Source organism: Macrobrachium nipponense, chromosome 10, assembly GCF_015104395.2.
Source record: "Macrobrachium nipponense isolate FS-2020 chromosome 10, ASM1510439v2, whole genome shotgun sequence".
Taxonomy (NCBI): Eukaryota; Metazoa; Arthropoda; class Malacostraca; order Decapoda; family Palaemonidae; genus Macrobrachium; species Macrobrachium nipponense.
This window is the reverse complement of record NC_087204.1, coordinates 51,840,634-51,862,113: the sequence shown is the minus strand read 5'-3', so window position 1 is coordinate 51,862,113 and position 21,480 is coordinate 51,840,634. Positions and strand designations below refer to the sequence as shown.

Genomic DNA, 21,480 nt, shown 5'->3' with positions numbered 1-21,480 from the left:
CTACATAATACTTACAATGAAGTATAATAAACATAATGAACTACAACAACAGTACTATTGTAAATTAAAGATGTTACAAGAAGAATAATTTTTAAGACCTATTAACTCAGATGTGATTATACATTGGTGTGCAATACAGTAGTGTATCTTGTTTTTTATGAAAAATTAGTTGTGATTCGCAACTAATTTTTAATCATTATGCTATGCCCTTCTTTTATTAATTTCTCTTATTTGCATTATCGTCAGTTTAATGGCGTATCTGTAACTGCATGGTATCTTGAGATTAGTCTGCATAATTTTTGTTTTCTTTTTTCTCAGATCAAGGAGATCTGTTAGATCTGGTTATGCCTTTGCTCACCAAGAAGGTTTTGGACGACTAATTACAAGTGGAAAGATTATGCGGCCTAGGAATATGAAACAAGGCCCAATGTCTAATGGGAGAGCCACAAACTTGCGTCCAGATAATAAAATATCTCTTGTGGCTCCTGCTCCATCTACTGTAGAAGTGTGAACTACTTTTGTACTTACATATTGCCTATCTGAATTTTCACAGTAAAAATTTAAAAATTCTCTGCCATTTCAGAGTAGCAGAAATTTGTTTTAATTCAATTAGCAGTGCCAATTAAATAATTAATAAATGACCACTGCAACTCTACCTAACACATAAGGAGGCATTCCTAATAGTATCATATTGGATAGATTTATGTGCATAATAAGGCAGAATCCATTACGTATAACTATTAGTGAACAGTCTTTACTACACCTGTGACAAATTGATTATATTTTCTACCCTTTATTACATGCTCCCTAAACATTGGTTACATTATAATATATTAATAAGGTATCAATTGTTATCTAAATACAATAGTCTTATTTTCTTACTCTTTGACTTAGGAACAAATTCTGAAACAAACCATTGTTAAAAAATGTACGGCTTGTGATGTATTGAAACAAACGTGAAAGCATAGAAGAGAAGGCATAGCCTAATCATAAACTTAAAACAATTATGTGAATAAGAAGGGGGAGAGTTAGAAAGCATTACTATTATTGCAATTCATGGTGTGACTGAGGTGCCTTGCCTCTTGAAGTGTACTTACTCTAACTTTTAATATGATTTTTATTTTTGTTTGTGAATAAAACATTGGGTTGATTTCGTTTTAAAATAGTTTCTCTCTTTATTCAGTGTAGTAGCAAGATTGTTTTGATTTCCTTCTACGGTAAAAAATAGGCTAACAACATTTGTTAATTTTATGAAATAAATTTTGTATAGAGGGTCATTATTAACTTCTGCCTAAATTAGGTTATGAATTATGCCAACTTAAAGCAAAAATGGGACCAGAATTGAAGGCCTTGGATCATATCAAGTAAATAAAGCATTTTTGAATAATGTGCCAATACTTTAATAGTTGTCTTGAATGAAGGCAAATTAAGGTGTAATCCCATTGCAAGAAATATGCTACAGTATTTTTTTCTTAGATACTCACTGAGGAATGTTTTGCAAGAGAGCTTTGTGGAATAACATACACAATCCTAATTTAGGTGGAAGTAAAGAAACTATTGTAAAATCCACACCTTTTTTTATATATATTGCCAGTGTAGACATGGTAATTTACACAATTATAAAGTTGTGTAGAATCTGTCTATGGATGAAATGAGTGAATAGCATTTGTTACATTAGCTATTTGATATTATGATCTAAACACATTTACATAGTGAACTAACATTGTACTGCTATATACAAATTTTGAGAGAAAATTATACTGTAGTTTGTGAAAGTATAGACTACTGTGAAATCCCAAATATTTTGAAGTGGAATGGTATCCTTTCCATGAATCAAATTGTGATCACCAAATTTTGTAACATATCGATAGAAAATAAATAGTATCTAATATACTGGTTAGTTTTGTGATTTGAATTTACAGTTATCTCCCTGCCCCTAAAGTTTGGACCCCATAAATCAAATTTTTAAGACTGCATTTATATTTCTCATTATAAACCTTAGGCTAGAGGTACAAATACAAATAAAGGATTGGAAAATGAAATAGCTTTGTATTAAGGAGAAAATTTTGTGATCGGAGTTAGGCTGATATTTTTGTAGTTGGTAATGCAGTCTTTGGGCACATTGCAATAGTATATTTTTGAAGTATGAAAGTGATTTTGGTTGATGATGATAGTAAATAATTCTTATGTGATATTGTAATATGTATATCTGCTGTAAATTTGTTCATTGTATTATGTATGGTAATTTTTTAAGTGATTTTTTAATAAAGATTTCTTTGTTTAGCAGAATTTATTATCCAACCCTTTTCTGGGAAAAGCTATTAAAGATAAGTAATGTGTGCATAGGCTAATTCCTTGAACAAGTTTTGGAGCAGAGCTATTAGAAATTTCGTACTCCATGTGACCTTAACCAGACCATTCTTGCTGCCCTTTGTGGTGTAAAATTATATACATCTTGGTTTCTTTCCTTAGTGCATGGAAGTGTGGTCAGTTTAGGATTTGCACCTTTCCTACTTTTCCCTCTTGAGCATTGCAAATTCTCAGTTTCAAGCTAGCTTTGAGTGACCTTCCCATGCACTATGCTACAGAAGTTCCTTTTCTTGCTATGAATAGCCTAGGAGGCTTTCTCTTGCATAGAGCACTAATTATTAGATTTTTGTATTATTACTCCATCAAAGGTTAATTTGCCTAAATTGTCCTACCATACCTCTTGCGATCATTTATCCTCTTTATCAGGATTTAGAATACTCTTGCCAGTGTTCCTTCACCCCTTGATGTTTTACGGACTTCTTGCATCAGGTTTATCTTTCATTGTTCAGGTTATTTTTCACTTGGATGGTCTTTATCCTGTGGCTGGTAGGATATTAAAAATCTTATACAGTACACAATGGTGATATCCAGAGAGCATTGGAGCTCTACTATCTGTTTCAAGTTTTTCTAATAGGATTGGGTTGGTTGTCTCTGTCACAATAGTTCCTCAGTGGATCAGTGGTTTGCATACTTGCCTATGAATCTGGTAGCCCGAGTTTGCTTCCCGCTGCTGCTAGTGAGGAACCAGAGAAATTTATTTCTGGCGATTAGAAATTCACTTCTTGATATAATGTGGTTTGGATCCCACAATAAACTGTAGGTCCCATCACTTAAGTAACCAATTGGTTCCTAGCCACATAAATAAAAATCTAATCCTTCAGGCCAGCCCCAGGAGAGCTGTTAATCAGCTCAATGGTCTGGTTAAATTAAGACATACTATGCTGTCAGCAATGGCAGTTTTTTCCCCTCTTTTCATATAGTACTTAACTTATCAATTGTTTATCTATTCTGAAGTGTAATGCGTTTGATGTAATAATAATCCAAGCAGCAATGTCAACGATATTAAACGGTAATCTTTCCTGTATCTGGATTAATAAATCCAAGGCCCTGTCCGATAATGAAAAACACTACAGTTGTAAATTGCTTCTTCTTACCCTTACCACCCCTACTTTGTAATTACTGAATAATGAATACAATACTACTACACTAAATATGCAAATAAACAACCACCTTTCAAATTGAAAAATGGTATTTTCATGATAAAATTAAGTTTCATATTAACTACCAAGTAATTATACAGCTATACTTTCTACTCGGGCAGCGACTAAAATTTTCATATAAGTAACTTACCAATTAATTACACAGCTGAATTCCACATTAATAGGAGGTGGGATATATGGACATGTTGTTTCAAAAACAGTCATAATTGAACATAAGTTTAAAACAAACTGTAAATGTTGAAAAATAATGTCTGCTTCCTTACCTGGTAAGAGAGCTAAAGCAGGTGATTACTGCACCTGGTCTGAGCTCAGCTTGACCTATAGTAACTTAGTGGAAAATTAAAGGACCATACAATATTGTCACCTACAACAAATAGAAAAAAATCGTCAAACCACAACCAAAAAACTGGAGGGTACTCCAGGTACAAGTACATATCCCCTAGGATCCCCAAAAGACTCAACACCCTAAATTTAAGGCAAAGAAGTTATGGATAGGAAGGAATATTTCAAATGCTGCTTCTCCCAATACCATGCCAGCCCCAAGGTACTGCAGTTTTCAAAAGTCGTTTCTATATCCTTCAAATAGTGTGTATCAAAAACAGAGTTGCACGTCCAGTAGGTCAACTGGATTATTGCTGAAAGTGAGATATGTCTAAAAGCACACTGGCAATGTCTTCTTGGATTTGCAAATGCGCCTCCGTAATAAGCCTCCTTATAAAAAAATGATAGTGCATTTTTAGACATAGGTCGTGAGGGATTCCTGTCTGAGCACCAGAGGTTACTGACAGGGACTCTGATCCCCTTAGTCCTGTTCATGTACTAATGCCTTAACACCCTCACTGGACAAAGAACCCTTTCTTCCTCATGTCGACCTAGAACATCCACAAGGATTTTGATAGAGAATGAGCGTGGCCAGGGGTTGGAAATTACTTTTTAACAAGGAAACCTAGCATGGAGTACAAACAACATCTCCTTCAGTGAAACCAATATGCTTGTCCATAGCTTGAATCTTGCTTACTCATTTGGCGGTGGCCAAGGCTACAAGAAAACTTTCTTCATAAGATTCTTGAGGGAATGGAACGGAGAGGCTTAAAGGCTGGGCCCATCGACCACTTAAGCACTATGGAAGGTCATAGGTCCCTGGTCATTGACATACGCTGCTACTGTAGTGTTGTCTCTCTTCAACACTACTGGGTACCCCATCACTCTGTTTCAAAACTCTTGCCATGAATTTCATGACACTGATGTGGAGGTGTCTGTCGTTCTGGTTCCACATCCCTGCAACGAACATTCTTACAGGTGTGCACTCTATTTATAGCAGAAGCATCCAAAAAACAAGAGCACCTCAGGGGGGGAAGTCCCCAACAACACCCCTCCAACAGAGGAGTATGAGAGAAAGGTGGGCCTCTCACCAGAGACCCATCCACCTTCATCCTCCGCTACATGCCGTGGAGGTGAAGCTGCCCCTGAGGGCCCAATTCTATAATGATGACAGGTGACCCAGGATGACATGCCACTGCCAAGTGGGTTGTTCCTGTCAAGACAGGATCTTCCATGCTGCCCCTCTGACTTTCTAATAGGAGAATCCAAAGAGAGGACCTCACTGCTGCCGGGTCTCTCAGCATGTTCAGAAACTTTACCCTCAGCTTGTGCAAGAGATCGGACTTCTAAAAGTTGATCATTATACCAAAGTCATGACAAAAACTTGAGAAGCCAGTGACTGTGGCAATGAGCTCACCAGGGCAAGCCAATCGCACTGGTACTTCCATAGATGTATCTGTGCAATCGACCTCAAGTATAGATAGAAAATTAGCAATCGACTGAACCATTGGGGAGTTACTAGTCTGAAATAAGCACCTTAAACTAGAACACTGTCTAACCCTCAAGGGTAAAGAGAAAATGCTTGCAGGAGGACTGATGGTTAGGTATTGAGCATACACATCCCTCAAATTCCCCCAAATGAGAAGTCACCCTCGCTGATGGAATTGAGAACAGATCAAACCATTCCATCTAGTACAGATTCTGGCAAACAAACAGGTTCAGTAGGAAGATGGGTACTCACACAGCACCTTCCAGGAGCATTGCATTCACCTTTTCCCACAGGGCAAGGTCCTTCTCTGAGCTGGGAATGAACATTTGGAACTGGACCAGGAAAAGGAGGTATGACAAAGACTCTAAAGGTAACCAAATCATATCTGTTGGGCATTCATCACTCATGCTTCCATTCCATGTTGCTGCCAAGCTTGCGCAATGGCATGACAGGCACCCACCCTCGTTAGCAGCAATCGAGGAGAAACGCCACTTCTCTGATGTCCTTCATCTTCTACTGGGGTAGAAGTCTGAATACCTTCACGAAAAGACAAGGAACTAGGATTTTCTCTGACTGAAGAGGGATGACTAACTTGAAGCGAGGGTCGAGCTGCAGTGCCACCCATGTGAAGACCTGAAGGTATTAGCCACTGCCTGGTGAATGAGCTGAAGCCTGTCCACTGCGACCTCCCCCTTCCTCTAGCCAAGAGTAGGGGAGGATCCCAGAACCAGTCAGTTCCAAAGCGACAAAGCCAACTCTGGATCAACAAACCTAAAAGTCTGAAATACCACAGCATCTCGCCCTCCACAGGTTTGCAACAAAGTGGAGGTAGATAATATCACTACCTCCCACAGTAAATCTCTTGAGGGCTGCATTCTCCTCAGGTGTACAGAAGCCCAAGGAAAAAACGGCTTTGGCCAATGACAGAACCCAAAGATCAATCTATGAGACTGACTGGAATGCTGCTCTGGCAATCAAATCCGGTGATGTTGCCTTCACCTGCAATAGGCAGATTCCCTCCACACAAAGATGTACTAGTGACAGACCAGAACACAAACAAGTCAGGTCTGGATCAACCTCATAATGGCAATGATCTCTCTGTGAGAACATGATATTTCCTCTGGTGAACTAGAGGTGGAGGAAATCCTTTGCATGAACAGTTGTAATAGGGAGAATTCTTTTGCCTGAAACCAAGAAAACTCAACTGGACTAAAAACTCATCAGCAAGCATAGACCATGACAGGTTGAATGCATTCTGGGTTCCCTTGGGGTCCCCAGAAAGATTCAATGGTGGAAGCATGGAGCAATAAAAGATAATGTCCTTTCTTCAAGATCATTAACATGATATATCATTCTAATGATCTACACAATAGTCCTCTGCAACTCCATAGGAGAGAAACACTCACTAGAGCTCCTGGAGATCTCTTAATCATTCAAGGACAGGACCAGGAACGTAGGCCTCCATGTAACGGGCCAGGATAAGAGTGAGAACATTCCCACGCCTAAGCCTCAAATCTTTCCAGCTCCTGTAAAATATTCTAAGGAGGAGGGAACGAGAGATATCGCAAGCTCCCTTACCCAGCTTGCGATATCTCTCGTTCCCTCCTCCTTACCCAGCCTGCCAAAGACTGGAGTTCTGCAGGTAAGCGAGGCTGTGGGATGTCAACAACCAGCAGTAATGACCTGTCTCACAAGCAGGCCTCAATCTATTTAGCCAAGGCTTCTGCAAGGTTAGAAGACTGAGCAGGGATCTTCCTCTTGTCTTGCCTGAGCAACTGGTCCACTGTCTTGGGACCCCTGGGTGGCTCTCTTTAAGAGTGGGAGGGGAGTAAGGGGGCACCTGCATGCTCTCTGCTCACTTTTTCTTGCTGTCTTGCTCTGGCAGCCAGGACCAGTTCCATAGACCAGAAACCCTAGTAGATAGGCTACCAGGGCTGGTACACCAGGGGGTCTGAAGAACCCCGGGCAATGGTTGCACCCATGTGCTTGGTAACGGGAACAGTCAGCAGTACTGCTGGCTAGAGACCAGGGCTAGTACCAAAATACCTGGTAGGAGGCCTAAACAGGGTCGTTGCCAGTACACCTGGGGTCTTAAGAACTGCAGGAAGCGGTTGCAACCCTAAGCTCAGCAACAGCAGCAGCAGTACTGCCAATGAGAGACCAGGGCTGGTACCAAAAGCCTGGGTAGGAGGCCTACTGGGGCTGGTACCAGTACGTAGACTGGGCTATGAAGAACCCTGGGTAGCAGTTGCACCGGTGCACTTGGAAATGGGAGCAGAAGTACTGTGGTACTGCCAGCAAGAAACCAGGCCTACTACCACTAGCCCAGGTAAGCAGGCTACCGGAGCCAGTACTGGTACACTGGAGTTCTTGGAGAATGCCAGGTAGCAGTTGCACCCATGTGCTAGGCAATGGAAGCAGCAGTGCAACCTTCCTCTTCCTCCACTTGATAGCTTTGGAAGAAGGGGATGAGGCGACACCATTCAATGATGAAGACGACAATGATGACTTCCTTCTCTTCTTGATTTTGATGAGCGCACATTCAACAACGTGTAGAGAACATTGTAGTGGCCTTTTTTCACACAATTGAAGCAGGATAGTGGAAACAAATTTGATTACCAAATGAAACTTTGACTCTCCTTAACCTAATTTATTATCTTAATATCACAGTACAAAACTTACTTTCTTATGCCTACAGTTCATCATACCTATCCTCCTCAACTTAGCCTAACTTAATATTACCCCAACCACCTAAGAACCTAAACCCAATTCCTTAATCGTAATCTCCTTAATGCTCCACCACAGAAATAGGAGCAGAGGTACTGTGGTACTGCCAGTAAGAAACCATACCTGCTACCAGTAGCCCACATAAGCAGGCTACCGGTGCCATTACTGGTACACTGGGGTTCTTGGAGAATGCCAGGTAGCAGTTGCATCAATGCGCTAGGCAATGGGAGCAGCAGTGCAACCTTCTTCTTCCTACACTTGCTAGCCTTGAGCACACATTCAACAATAGCATGTAGATAACATTGTAGGGGCCTTCTTTTACACAACTGAAGCAGGGTAGTGGGAACAAATTTGAAGGTTACCAAATGAAACTCCAACTCTCCTTAACCTAATTTATTACCTTAATATTAGAGTATGAAACTTACTTGATATTATCCCTACAGCTCATCAAATCTATCCTCCTATACCTAACTTGATATTATCTAGTATTACCTAATATAAACCCCTATCACCTAAGAATCTAAACCTAATTCCTTAATCTTTATCTCCTGAATGTTCCACCACATAAATGCCCCATCGATTTTAACTAAGTTCCTATGAGCTCTCAAAAGGTTGTACGAAATCCCATTTAAGTAATTCACTTTGTGGTGTCTTTATTCACATCCATGTCTTTCCAAACTGAGGCAAAGGACCACAGTAGTATATATCATATCAACATGTTTGTATCATATATCGGTAGATCTCGTTAGGAGCTTTCCACTTTCAATCCATTAGTCCAAGAAACTCGTTTCCAAAGAAATGCTTCCAATACGGGATGACGGTTGCCACTAACAATAGATACGTACTCATATCTGAGCTCAACAAGCTTCCGCTCGGTCAAGGTCTTACTACTCTGATAAAATCTTTGTCCACAATCTTCACACTCGAAAGGCTTCCACCATTGGGTGCAGGTGAAAGGGGAGCCTCAAACACAATGCTATATCTTCATTGTCAATTCTTAGATGTTTTTCTCTAAAGTCAAGATCGATAGTTGTTCCTGTTCTCCCTGGAAACTGGCCACCACAGAATCTGAATGTAAGACCAGTTTTCCCAATGCTGCTATCTCCAATGAAAATTATTTTGAAGGTTTTCTGCCTACGGTCCCTCAACAATGCACAACTTTGGGCAAACATCTATGCTTACATCTCCTGATGTGTCAGAGTGGTTGGACGTGTCTTTCTTCCGGGGTTCACCATGGCACATCAGCTGACGTCTTCTTGTTAGTAGTGGTTCTCAGTCTATAGGTTCGTGGTTCTCAGTCTATAGGTTCGTTCCAATGTCTGTTTTCTTGATAACTAGGTGCAAGTTAATCCAGCGCATGTGCCGATTAGAACAACATATGTTTCCTCGTCTGAACCTCACTTTACGACACTCAATACCTTCTTCTCTGTTCACCTTTTCCTGCTGGCTTGCCCTGGCAGCCAGAACTGAACTGATAGACCAGAAACCTTTGCCTACCCTGTTAAAAGAACCCTGGGCAGTGGTTGCACCTATGCGCTTGGCAATGGGAACAGCCAGCAGTACCATTAGTGAGAGACCACGGATGGTAACAAAAACCCGGGTAGGAGGCCCTAACAGGATCATTACCAGTACACTGGGGGTCTGAGGAGCTGCAGGAAGCAGTGGTACTGCCAGCGAGAGACCAGGGCTGGTACCAAAAGCCTGGGTAGGAGGTCAACTGGGTCTGGTACCAGTAGACTGGGGGGTATGAAGAAGCTTGAGTAGCAGTTGCACCAGTGCACTAGAAATGGGAGCAGAGGTACGGTTGTACTGCCAGCAAGAAACCAAGCCTAGTACCAGCAGCCCAGGTAAGCAGGCTACATGGGCAGGTATGGGTGATCTGGGTAATCCAGGTAAGCAGGCTGCCAGGGATGGTGCCAGTATGCTGGGATTCTTGTAGAACCCTGGGTTGCAGTTGCACCCATGTGCTTTTATGTGGTTGTTAAAGGATTCAAATGGTTTATTAGTTGGATTTCCTTTTTATACTTCTCCCAATCAGCTTCTAATGGATTCCATTTCTGTGGTATTTCTGTATGGATATTTCTGGCATACTTTAAAAGAATGGGATAGTGATCACTGCTATTTGAAAATTCATTCACTGACCAAATAAAATTTAAAGCTATTACAGAAGAACATATACTCTGATCAATAACAGATTAAGAATTAAAATACTATGGTAAGTCATAGTACCATAATTTAAAAGGACAATATCATTATTATTAACCCTTAAACGGCGAGCTGGTATTTCCGAAAGTGTCGCCAGTATGCTGGCAGGGTTCAGGAGTGAGAGCCGAAGCCGAATTAAAAGTTTTTTTCAAAAAATCCCAGCACGCTTAGTTTTTAAGATTAAGAGATCATTTTTGGCTCATTCTTTTTGTCATTGCCTGAAGTTTAGCATGCAACCATCAGAAATGAAAAAAATATCATCATCTATAAATATTGGAATATATGACAGCACGAAAAAAAATTTCATATATAATTGTATACAAATCGCACTGTGAGCAAAACAGCTAAAGCTAATGAGTTAATTATTTTCGTTGTATTGTACACTAAATTGCGATGATTTTGGTATGTAACAATTATAAAACGATCAAAGCAACGGAGAGAAAATATTATCACAAAATGATGCACGAATTCGTAACACGCGGACATAAAAAAGTTTTTTTTCAAAAATTCACCATAGATAGAAATATTGTGCTAGAGACTAACCGTTTGTTGCAAAATGAAGGTAATTGATTGAATATTACTAGACTGTAAGAGCTTTAGCTTACAATAGCATTTTTCGACCATTCGGTCGAGTTAAAGTTGACTGAATGTCGAATTTTTTCCATTTATCGTAATTTATTTGCAAATTTAAAAAAAAATTATTAAAGCTACAACCATAGGTAATTTTTTGCTGTATTCTGTGCAAAAATTACGACAAAGTGACTCAAGCATTTCTGAGATTTGCGCCCGAGATACCTCGCGCGGAGGGGAGGAAATATTTTTTTCAAAAATTCACCATAAATCGAAATACTGTGTTAGAGACTTCCAGTTTATTGCACAATGAAGGTAAATGATTGAATATTAGTAGACTGTAAGAGTTTTAGCTTGCAATTGCGTTTTTCGACCATTTCAATCGAGTTGAAGTTGACAAAAAGTCGAATTTTTACTATTTATCGTGATTTATATGCAAATTTTTTAAAAAATTTGAAAGCTACAACCATACGCTATTTTTAGTTGTATTTTAGATGAAATTGCGCACATTTTCATATATAAAACTCTATGTAACGGCTAATATAAAATGGTATAAAAATTACGACAAAGTGACTCAAGCATTTCTGAAATTTGTGGCCGAAATACCGCACGAGGAGGGAAGGAAAACGTTTTTTCAAAATTCACCATAAATCGAAATATTGTGCTAAGAGACTTCCAATTTGTTGCAAAATGAAGGTAAATGATTGAATATTACTAGAATGTAAGCTTACAATTACTAGAATGTAGCTTATAATTGCATTTTTCAACTAAATCAGTCGAGTCAAAGTTGACCGAATGTCAAAATTTTTCTATTTATCATGATTTATATGCAAATTTTAAAAAATTTTAATGTTACAACCATGAGTTATTTTTTTTGTATTCTAAATGATATTGCCACATTTTCATATATAAAACTCTGTGTAACAGCTAATATAAAACGGTGCAAAAATTACGACAAAGTGACTCAAGCATTTCTGAGATTTGTGCCCGAGATACCGCGCGTGGAGGGAAGGAAAAAGCTTTTTAAAACTTCACCATAAATCGAAATATTGTGCTAGAGACTTCCTGTTTGTTGCAAAATGAAGATAAATGATTATATATTACTAGACTGTAAGATCTTTAGCTTACAATTGCATTTTTTTACCATTTCGGTCGAGTTAAACTTGACCGAATGTCGAATTTTTCCACTTATCGTGATTTATATGCAGTTTTAAAAAATAATGAAAGCTAAAATCATAAGTTATTTTTTGTTATATTTTACATGAAATTGTGCACATTTTCATATATAAAACTCATGTAATGGCTAATATAAAACGGTGCAAAAATTACGACAAACTGACTCAAGCATTTCTGAGATTTGCGGCCGAGATACTGCGGGCAGAGGGAAGGAAAAAGTTTTCTCAAAAATTCACCATAAGTCGAAATATTGTGGTAGAGACTTCCAATTTGTTGCAAAATGAAGGTAATTGATTGAATATTACTAGACTGTAAGTGTTTTAGCTTACAATTGCATTTTTTGACCATTTCGTTCAAGTTAAAGTTGACCAAATGTTGAATCTTTTCTATTTATTGCGATTTATATGCAAAGTTTTCAAAAATGATAAAAGCTACAACCATGAGTTATTTTTTGTTGTATTTTACATGAAATTCCGCACATATTCATATATAAAACTCTATGTAACGGCTAATATAAAACTGTGCAAAAATTACAACAAACTGACTCAAGCATTTCTGAGATTTGCGGCCGAGATACCGCGCGCGGAGGGAAGGAAAAAGGTTTTTTTCAAAAATTTACCATAAATCGAAATATTGTGCTAGAGACTTTCTGTTTGTTACAAAATGAAGGTAAATGATTGAATATTACTAGAGTGTAAGAGTTTTAGCTTACAATTGCGTTTTTTGACCATTTCTGTTGAGTCAAAGATGAGCAAAAGTCAAATTTTTTTCTATTTATCGTGATTTATATGCAAATTTTAAAAAAATGTTAAAAGCTACAACCATGAGTTTTTTTTGTATTCTAAATGAAATTGTGCACATTTTCATATGTAAAACTCTGTGTAACGGCTAATATAAAATGGTGCAAAAATTACGACAAAGTGACTGAAGCATTTCTGAGATTTGCGCCCGAGATACCACAGGCTGGGGGAAGGAAAAAGATTTTTTCAAAAATTCACCATAAATCGAAATATCATGCTAGAGACTTCCAATTTGTTGCAAAATGAAGGTAATTGATTTATTACCAGCGAAGGGCATCGCCTCCCCCACTAGCTTCAATATTTGGTATGTGTTTTAGCCATAGCGTTAGGCGAACTGGTAACCCTCAGTCTCTTCTCTCTCTCTCTCTCTCTCTCTCTCTCTCTCTCTCTCTCTCTCTCTCTCCATTCCATCAGGTCATCAAATTAGAGTCGGAGTTACAAAAAATATATACGTTTTATTCAAAGCAAAGTATTAGTTGAATAATTACAAGATAATTAATGGAATGATAATAGTTCAAGTCTCACAGACAACTAACTCTGATAACCCCCCGGTATTTAAATGTCTTAATCAGTAATTAGTCACACCAATTATCTCTTCTGCAAAATATTATAGTTCCCTCCACTAGGACACTCGGCCCCTTGCTAGGACACTCGGTCCCCTCACTAGGACACTCTGTCCCCTCACTAGATCCGCCTGTTTAAAAGATAGGAGAACACACCAGTGAGCACAAACACAATTGTAAAGACAAAGTCAAAAGATTAAATGAAATGGAACATCTTTACAAGATATCAAAAGAAGCCATCCCTTTGGCTAAATTATAATAACTCACCCATTGCAGCCTGGAACGTCAACACTTTAACAAATAGAACTTTCGCAGAGCCATCCCAGCATTCTGCCTTGTCGCCCTAGTTCTTGGCTAAACGAAGCCATTAAGAATGGACATAGTTCGTACACGTACATATGAATTCACACTCATCATCAACGCCCCAATTAACTGGTCAGAGCCAGTTTTCAAAGGCACCTTGAACAAGCCCTCACGAACTCACATACCCACAGAACGAACATTGACCTGCCCAGAAAAGATTTATCAGCTTTCTCTAGGTGTCACTTGGACTCTGTCTCCATGGGAAGTTAAAAATGATCAGTCTGTACATCACATTATAATGGTACATTAAACACATTATTAATCATAGCCCTTTTTTGTCTAACAGATTGAATATTACTAGAATGTAAGTTTACAATTACTAGTATGTAACTTACAACCATGAGTTATTTTTTGTTGTATTCTACATGAAATTGCACACATTTCCATATATAAAACTATGTAATGGCTAAAATAAAAAGGTAAAAAAATTACGACAAAGTGACTCCAGCATTTATGAGATTTGCGGACGAGATACCACGGGCTGAGGGAAGGAAAACTTTTTTTTTTTTTAATTCACCATAAATCGAAATATTGTACTAGAGACTACCAATTTGTTGCAAAATGAAGGTAAATGATTGAATATTACTAGAATGTAAGAGTTTTAGCTTACAATTGCATTTTTTGACCATTTCTGTCGAGTCAAAGTTGACTGAATGTCGAATTTTTTCTATTTATCGTGATTTATATGCAAATTTTTCAAAAATGATAATAGCTACAAACATGAGTTTTATTTTGTTGTATTTTACATAACATTGCGCACATTTTCATAAATAAAACTCTATGCAATGGCTAATATAAAACGATGCAAAATTTACGACAATGTGACTCAAGCACTTCTGAGATTTGCGGCAGAGTTACTGTGCGTGAAGGGAAGGAAAAAATTTTTTTTTCAGAAATTCACCATAAATCGAATATTGTGCTAGAGACTTCCAATTTGTTGCAAAATGAAGGTAAATGATTGAATATTACTAGAATGTAAGAGTTTTAGCTTTCAATTGCGTTTTTCGACCATTTCAGTCGAGTCAAAGTTTACTGAATGTTGAAATCTCCTCTCTCTCTCTCTCTCTCTCTCTCTCTCTCTCTCTCTCTCTCTCTCTCTCTACTGTTTCATTAACGTAATGTAACTCGCATTTATATATGAGCTGGTCACTCAGTTAGTAATGTATGTGTCGTTTGTGGAATCTGAGCATAGTGTTATTAATATTATTTTTGTGAAGGCGCCCACGAAACTGTTGAAGATTGTAACAGGCCTTCTTTTGAGTGAGAAGTTGCAACTGTGTATACAAGTATTTTATAAATGTTTTGAAGTGCACTTCAAGGTTTTATTTTATAGTGTTTGGTTAAAATTATAATTTTCTATACATTTTTCTTTTGCTTTGTTCTTTTGACATGTCCATTTTATATGCTTGATGTTTGTACTGTCAATGCTTTAATTGTTTTCATCTTATGCATTATGTTTTTTGCATTGTTTTTTTATTTTGTTTAATTAGTTTGAATAATTTTTGATTGTGTAATTTTTTAATCTTACATTTGTGAATTAATTTGCATTTAATTAAATTTCATTTCAAATTTAATTATTTTTCTTGATAAATTTTGATTTAATTTTGCTTAATAATTAATTCAAGAATTAATTAAACTTTTATTTTCGAGTAATAACAATTTCCCTGAGATTGTGAATTTCACTTATAAATTTTGAATTTAGAAATGAAAATTTGTATTTAAAATCTTTTGAAGAGTTTCATTTACTTCCACCAGTATATAACAATATAATATAGTAATATATTTTATTTTTGGTTAGGTAGAAATTTAGTGATATAATTATGCCGTTTCCCTCAAATGAATCAGAATTAGGGAAATACTTAGACCGATTGTTTTCTTGACTGTTCAGTTCAATAAGGGATCACTGTTACCTTTAGAGTATTCAGTCGTTTAGTATTTGTGATGAAGGGTCAGGTGTCTGGCTGTAGTGAGGTATGCAATAACCAAGTACTTGATCAAACTGTGCCCCAAGTACAAAGGGTGTCTTAGACCCAGGAATAAAAGGGTCTCTTGCGCTAACAAGTACAAATGGTAAGTGTATTAACCAGATACTTGGCAATTTGGGTTAACAAATATTAATGGTGTCCAGCCCCAGATCTTTGGCTACTTCCCCCAAGTATTAACGGAGTCCAGATCCAGATACTCTAGGCTACTTCGTCCAGGCCAGGTATTAATGGTGCCCAGAGACCCGGGATATTTGGCACTTTGTGTACCAAGTATTAATGATCCACAGAGACCAGGGAGGAAAACAAATCACATTATCACTCTAGCTTATACTGGTGGTGTTAGGAATATATTTTGTTAGAAGAGTGACCATATATTTGTTTTTGCATTTTATTGTAAGAATTGTATTTGAGAAAAATGGCTCCATTCGATACTCAGGAATTTTTAGCAGCCCCTTCCATTCAAGTGTTATCTGAAACTACTCTGACTAAGGCACAGTGGAGTGCTCTAGCAGTAGCATGTGGTTGTCATGTGTCTAGTAGCATGATAAAAGCAGAAATCAAATGCTTTGCCATGCAAGCATTGATAGACTCTGGTAGAATAACTGATGATGATGAGTTAGAACTTGCTCAAGAGTTCTTGAATATAGCACAAGCTGATCTTATAAATAAGCACATAGAAAAGAAAGAGAAAAGGTATGCAGAATTAGAACTCAGATGCATAGAAGCAGAAGAAAGTCTAATTAAGCTGAAAATGCAGGCTGAAAGAGAGTAGACAGGGAAAAACAAGAAAGAAGAGAAAGAGAAGAAAAAAAGCAGCAGAAGATGAAAGGCAAAGGATAAAAGAGGAAAGAGAAATTGTAAGTCTTGAAAGGGAGATGGAATTGATAAGAGCTAGATCCACATTACCTGTAACACCGTCTAACCCTAACCATGGTAATCAAGACCCTGCATTTGATGTAGTAAGAGTGCAGAAGTTAATCCCTAAGTTTACTGAAGAAGAGGCTCCAGAAGAGTTCTTTGATCACTTTGAGAAAGTGGCTTCAGGTATGGGATGGCCAGAAGATAAATGGTCAGTTTTGCTACAAAGTGTCTTGATTGGTAAAGGGAGGAGAAGTGCTTATTTAGCCTTAACAGCTAATGTGCTACAAGTATACCAGATGACCCCAGAGTACTACAATGAAAGATTCAGAAATTTAAGAAAGGATGAAAAAATAACTTTCTTGGATTACGCTTATAAAGTGAGAAGGTGTTTTAAAAGATGGTTGGAGGCAGCTAAAGTTACAACTTTTGAAGAGTTAGAAGAGTTAGTTGTTTTGGAGCAATATTCTAAAAGTATTCCTGAGCATATAAGAGCCTATTTGAGAGAGAGAGAGGTTAAAAAACTTTACCAAGCTGCTACACTGAGTGAAGACTACAATATAATTAGTAGCAGGCGCAATTATAATGTCAAGTACCAGAATTCACCACGCACAGGTTCTAAGTCCCGTCCAGGTTTCAGGAGCAATTTTATAAATGGGAAACCTACAAGTAATAATACTCCTCAGCAAGCTAATGTGAAATCCTCATCTAATTTTGCAAGACAGTTGCAAAAGCCTAATGTTGTCTGCTTTAAGTGTGGAAGAGCAGGACACTTCAGTCAGGAGTGTTATTGGAATTATCAGCAGTCCATCCTGTTGGTCAAATAGTAAGAGGTGACAAGGTGAAACAGACTGTTAAGAACAATGTAGGGAAGAATCCAACTACAGGGAAGACTGAATCTAAACAAGCTGTTTACCAACCAGTGGAAATGTAACTTCAAGCAGTGAGTGGCTGAGCAGTTTGGAGGCCTATATGCCATATATCTATGAGGGTACACTGGCAACTCAAGAGGAGTGTGTGCAGGTACCAGTCAAGATTTTACGTGATACAGGGAGCAACCATAGCGTGGTGTTACGTGGTGCTCACCCAATGTTGGAGAAAAATCTCACTGGAGATTCAGTTATTTTGAAGGGTATAGGAGGAGAGGAAGTAACTCCTATATGCTGCTTACACCTGTCCTGTGAATTGGTGACAGGGAGTGTTGATTTTGCTGTAAAGGACTCACTGGCTGTGGAAGGTATACATGTTCTGTTGGGAAATGAAGTTGGTGGTGTTCCATTTGTTCCTTGTCCTGTAGTGACAGACAAACCATTGAGGATTAGTCCTACGATAGAGTTGGAGAAGAATAACCCCCACCTGTTCCCTAGTTGTGTAACTTCCAGGAGTATGAGGAGGATTAAGACTGTTGGTGAAGAAACTGAGGATTTGCACGCCCAATATGGATCAAGTGAAGGATCTTTGAACTTGGAACAATTGTTCCAGGGGAGTGATGCCTCCTATGTAGCTGACCGAGAAAGGTTTTCCCAAGAAAATTAAGAATCTGTTGTTCCTGAAGAGACTCCGAGTAGTCAGTGTTCCTGAAGATAGTAGTGAAACTACAGTAACTGAGGTAGCAGATATTGATAGTTCAACCCTTGAAGTTGGAAAGGTGACAAGAGAATAGCTAATGAACTTGCAGAAGAAGGATGCAACAAACTCCTACCTGTTATTATCTGATGGAAGGTTTGCTGATGAGGAAGTATAGACGTTCAGATATACCTGGAAATGCTGAATGGGGCGAATATCATCAGATTTTGATTCCATGTCCATTGAGAAAGAAAATGGTAGCAGTAGCTCATGAATCTGGACATATGGGAATAAGGAAGACTGTGGAGAAGATCATAAGATATTTTTTCTGGCCTGGACTTCGTAAAGATGTTAGCAGGTTCTGTCGAGTGTGTCATACCTGCCAGATAGCTGGAAAACCTAATGAAACCATTCAGAAAGCCCCCCCTACAACCTATAGAAGTTAGGGGAGAACCCTTTAACAAGGCGATTATAGATATGGTTGAACCGCTTACGAAGACGAAGAAAGGAAATTAATATCTGTTGACATTAATGTCTCCTGTTACCAGATATCCTGAGACAATCCCTGTTAGAAACATATCTGCCAAGATAGTTGCTGAGAAACTAGGGGAGTTTTTCTCAAAGTTTGGTATACCAGAAATTGTACAAAGTGAAAGAGGGACGAACTTTACTTCCAAGTTGTTCCAGGATGTGATGAACTTATTAGGGGTGAAACAACAGTTATCAACTGCTTATCATCCAGAAACTCAAGGTGCCTTGGAAAGGTTCCACCAGACATTGAAAAGTATGCTGACAAAGTATTGTTCTGAGTCAGGAAGAGAGTGGGATGTTGGTTTACCCTTAATGTTATTTGAAGTTAGGAATGCTTATCAAGAAAGCATGGGATGTTCACCTAATGAGATGATTTTTGGAAGTGAAGTGAGAGGACCTTTGAAGATTCTTGCAGAAAATTAGGTAGAAAATCAAAAGGAAATCCAAGGAGAGTATGTGAAAAACTAAAGGAAAAGGTTGGGAGAGATTAGAAAATTCTCTTCAGAAAATCTGAAAATGAGTCAAGAGAAAATGAAAAGGAACTGTGATAGGAAGATTAAGCTAAGAAGTTTTAGTGTTGGTCAACAAGTGTTAGTGTTTCTGCCAGTCGAGAGATTTCCCCTTACCAATAAATTTCAAGGTCACTACACGATAATTGAGAAGTCAAGTGACAGAACTTATGTGATTGAAACACCAGAAAGAAGAAAACGATTGAGGAAGATACATGTGAACCTCTTGAAACCTTACTTCTCAGAAACTAGAATTGAAACTGTGTCAATGATACAGACAACTTCATCTACAGAAGACGATGACGGCTATGAATTGGGAACTGAAAGCAAGATGAATAATTCTTCAATTTTGGAAAATTTGGAGGATAAACTGAAACATCTTAATGTTGAACTAGGTGAGGAATTGAGTGAAGTAATAAGAAGCTTCACAGAGATTTTTACAGACGTACCCAGAAGTACTAATCTGACCAAACATGAAATCAAGATCCAAAAAGATGGAAAATCATTCAAGCAGAGAGCTTATCACTTATCACCTTATCATCGAGATGTTCTGAAGATAGAAGTTGAGTATTTGCTGCAACATGGATTAGCAGAACCCAGTTTAAGTCACTTCAGTTCTCCATGTATGTTATTGAAGAAACCTGATGGCTCCTTTAGGATGTGTACTGATTATAGGAAACTGAATTCCATTAGTATGGCTGACAATTATCCCTTGCCTCTTATAGATCAGTTACTTGATAACATTGGGCAAGCCAAGTTTGTTTCCAAGATAGACTTATTGAAGGGATATTATCAGATACCCTTACATGAAAATGCGAAGTTGCTGTCAGCTTTTATTACTCCTTTTGGATTGTATCAGTATACTGTACTGTCATTTGGTCTGATGAATGCATCAGCAACATTTCAATGAGTGATGGATCAACTGCTAGGATCTATAGAAGGAGTAGGTGCATACCTTGATGACATAGTTATTTACTCTACAACATGGGAAGAACATCTGCAGATCCCGAAGAAAGTTTTCAAGAAACTTCAAGAGGCAGGACTAACAGTCAACCTAGAGAAGAGTGAGTTTGGGAAGGCGACTGTTCAGTACCTTGGGTTTGAAGTTGGGAAAGGCCTTCTCGCTCCGGTGAACGCTAATGTAGAAGGTATCAGTAAGGCTACCCCCCCCCCCCCCCCACCCCCCCCCCCCCCCCTACTACTAGGAAGCAGCTACAAAGATTTTTGGGCATGGCTGGGTTCTATAGTCGTTTCTGTCCAAATTTCTCAGCCGTAGTAGCTCCCTTGACAGACTTAACTAGTCCCAAAGCAAAGTTTGTTTGGATTCCAGAATGTCAAGAATCCTTTGAGAGGGTAAAAGCCATTTTAACTTCAAGACCAGTGCTGCAAGCTCCAGACTTTAATAAGAAATTTGTGATACAAGTTGATGCCTCTGATTGTGGAATTGGAGCTGCTCTACTTCAAGAAGATGAAAATAACCTTCTACACCCTGTGTGTTTCCCGTTTTCGAAACTGAAAAAACAAGAAAAACTATGCAACTACTGAAAAGGAAACTCTAGCCTTAATCACAGCATTGAAAATGTTTGAAGTGTATGTGAACAGACCTAGGAATGAAGAAGTTTTAGTGTTGTCTGATCACAATCCCCTGTCATTTATACAGCGGATGAAAAACCATAATCAAAGACTAACCAGGTGGTCTTTGTGCTTGCAACTGTATAATATAAAGGTTGAGCACATATCTGGTAAGAACAATGTAGTTGCCGATTATTTATCCTGTTGTGAATCGTTGGATTCAACCCCGGAATAACTAATCTTCTGGGGGGAGGAATCTTATAATGTAAGTTTTGTAATGCAATTATAATTTTGGTAATATGATTAATTCACCTCAGAACCTGTGTATCATGTTATGAAATGTATGTTTTTGTGTTCAGATTCCCACATTTAAAGATAACACATGTCAAGTAGTGTAAATTTTCATTTTGAAACATACGTAAGACAGAGAGAAAGAGTAAGCGCTTAAATGTAAGCCTCTGGAGAGGGTTGTTTTTCACATCTTGAGAATGCCTTGATTAAGCTGGTTTCTTATTCGTCCTAAAGCAGCTCCTATAATGTAACAAGGGAGCCTTGTTCATACACATACGCGAATGCAGATGACGTAATATGTTTTCTTCTTGCTAACCGTCCCCCCATATGCATATGGAGATAGAGAACTATTCATTCGATTCCGATACCTAGTTGGGTGCGTTAGGGAGAAATCTCTCTCGCTCTCTCTCTCTCTCAAAGCTCT

General features: G+C 38.2%; 1 protein-coding gene and 1 long non-coding RNA gene across 4 annotated transcripts in view; one reads left to right on the top strand and one right to left on the bottom strand.

Moving 5' to 3' along the window:
* The window catches only part of LOC135223612 (phospholipid-transporting ATPase ID-like), a gene marked incomplete in the record, with an annotated part of 252,267 nt that extends 249,984 nt beyond the window's left edge, over positions 1 to 2,283 (top strand). The window contains 1 exon segment of the mRNA XM_064262219.1: positions 319 to 2,283. Coding sequence (XP_064118289.1) covers positions 319 to 511 — 193 coding nt within the window.
* LOC135223615 (uncharacterized) overlaps positions 1 to 21,480 on the bottom strand; it is a 277,946-nt gene that overhangs the window by 28,013 nt on the left and 228,453 nt on the right. The window lies entirely within an intron of this gene.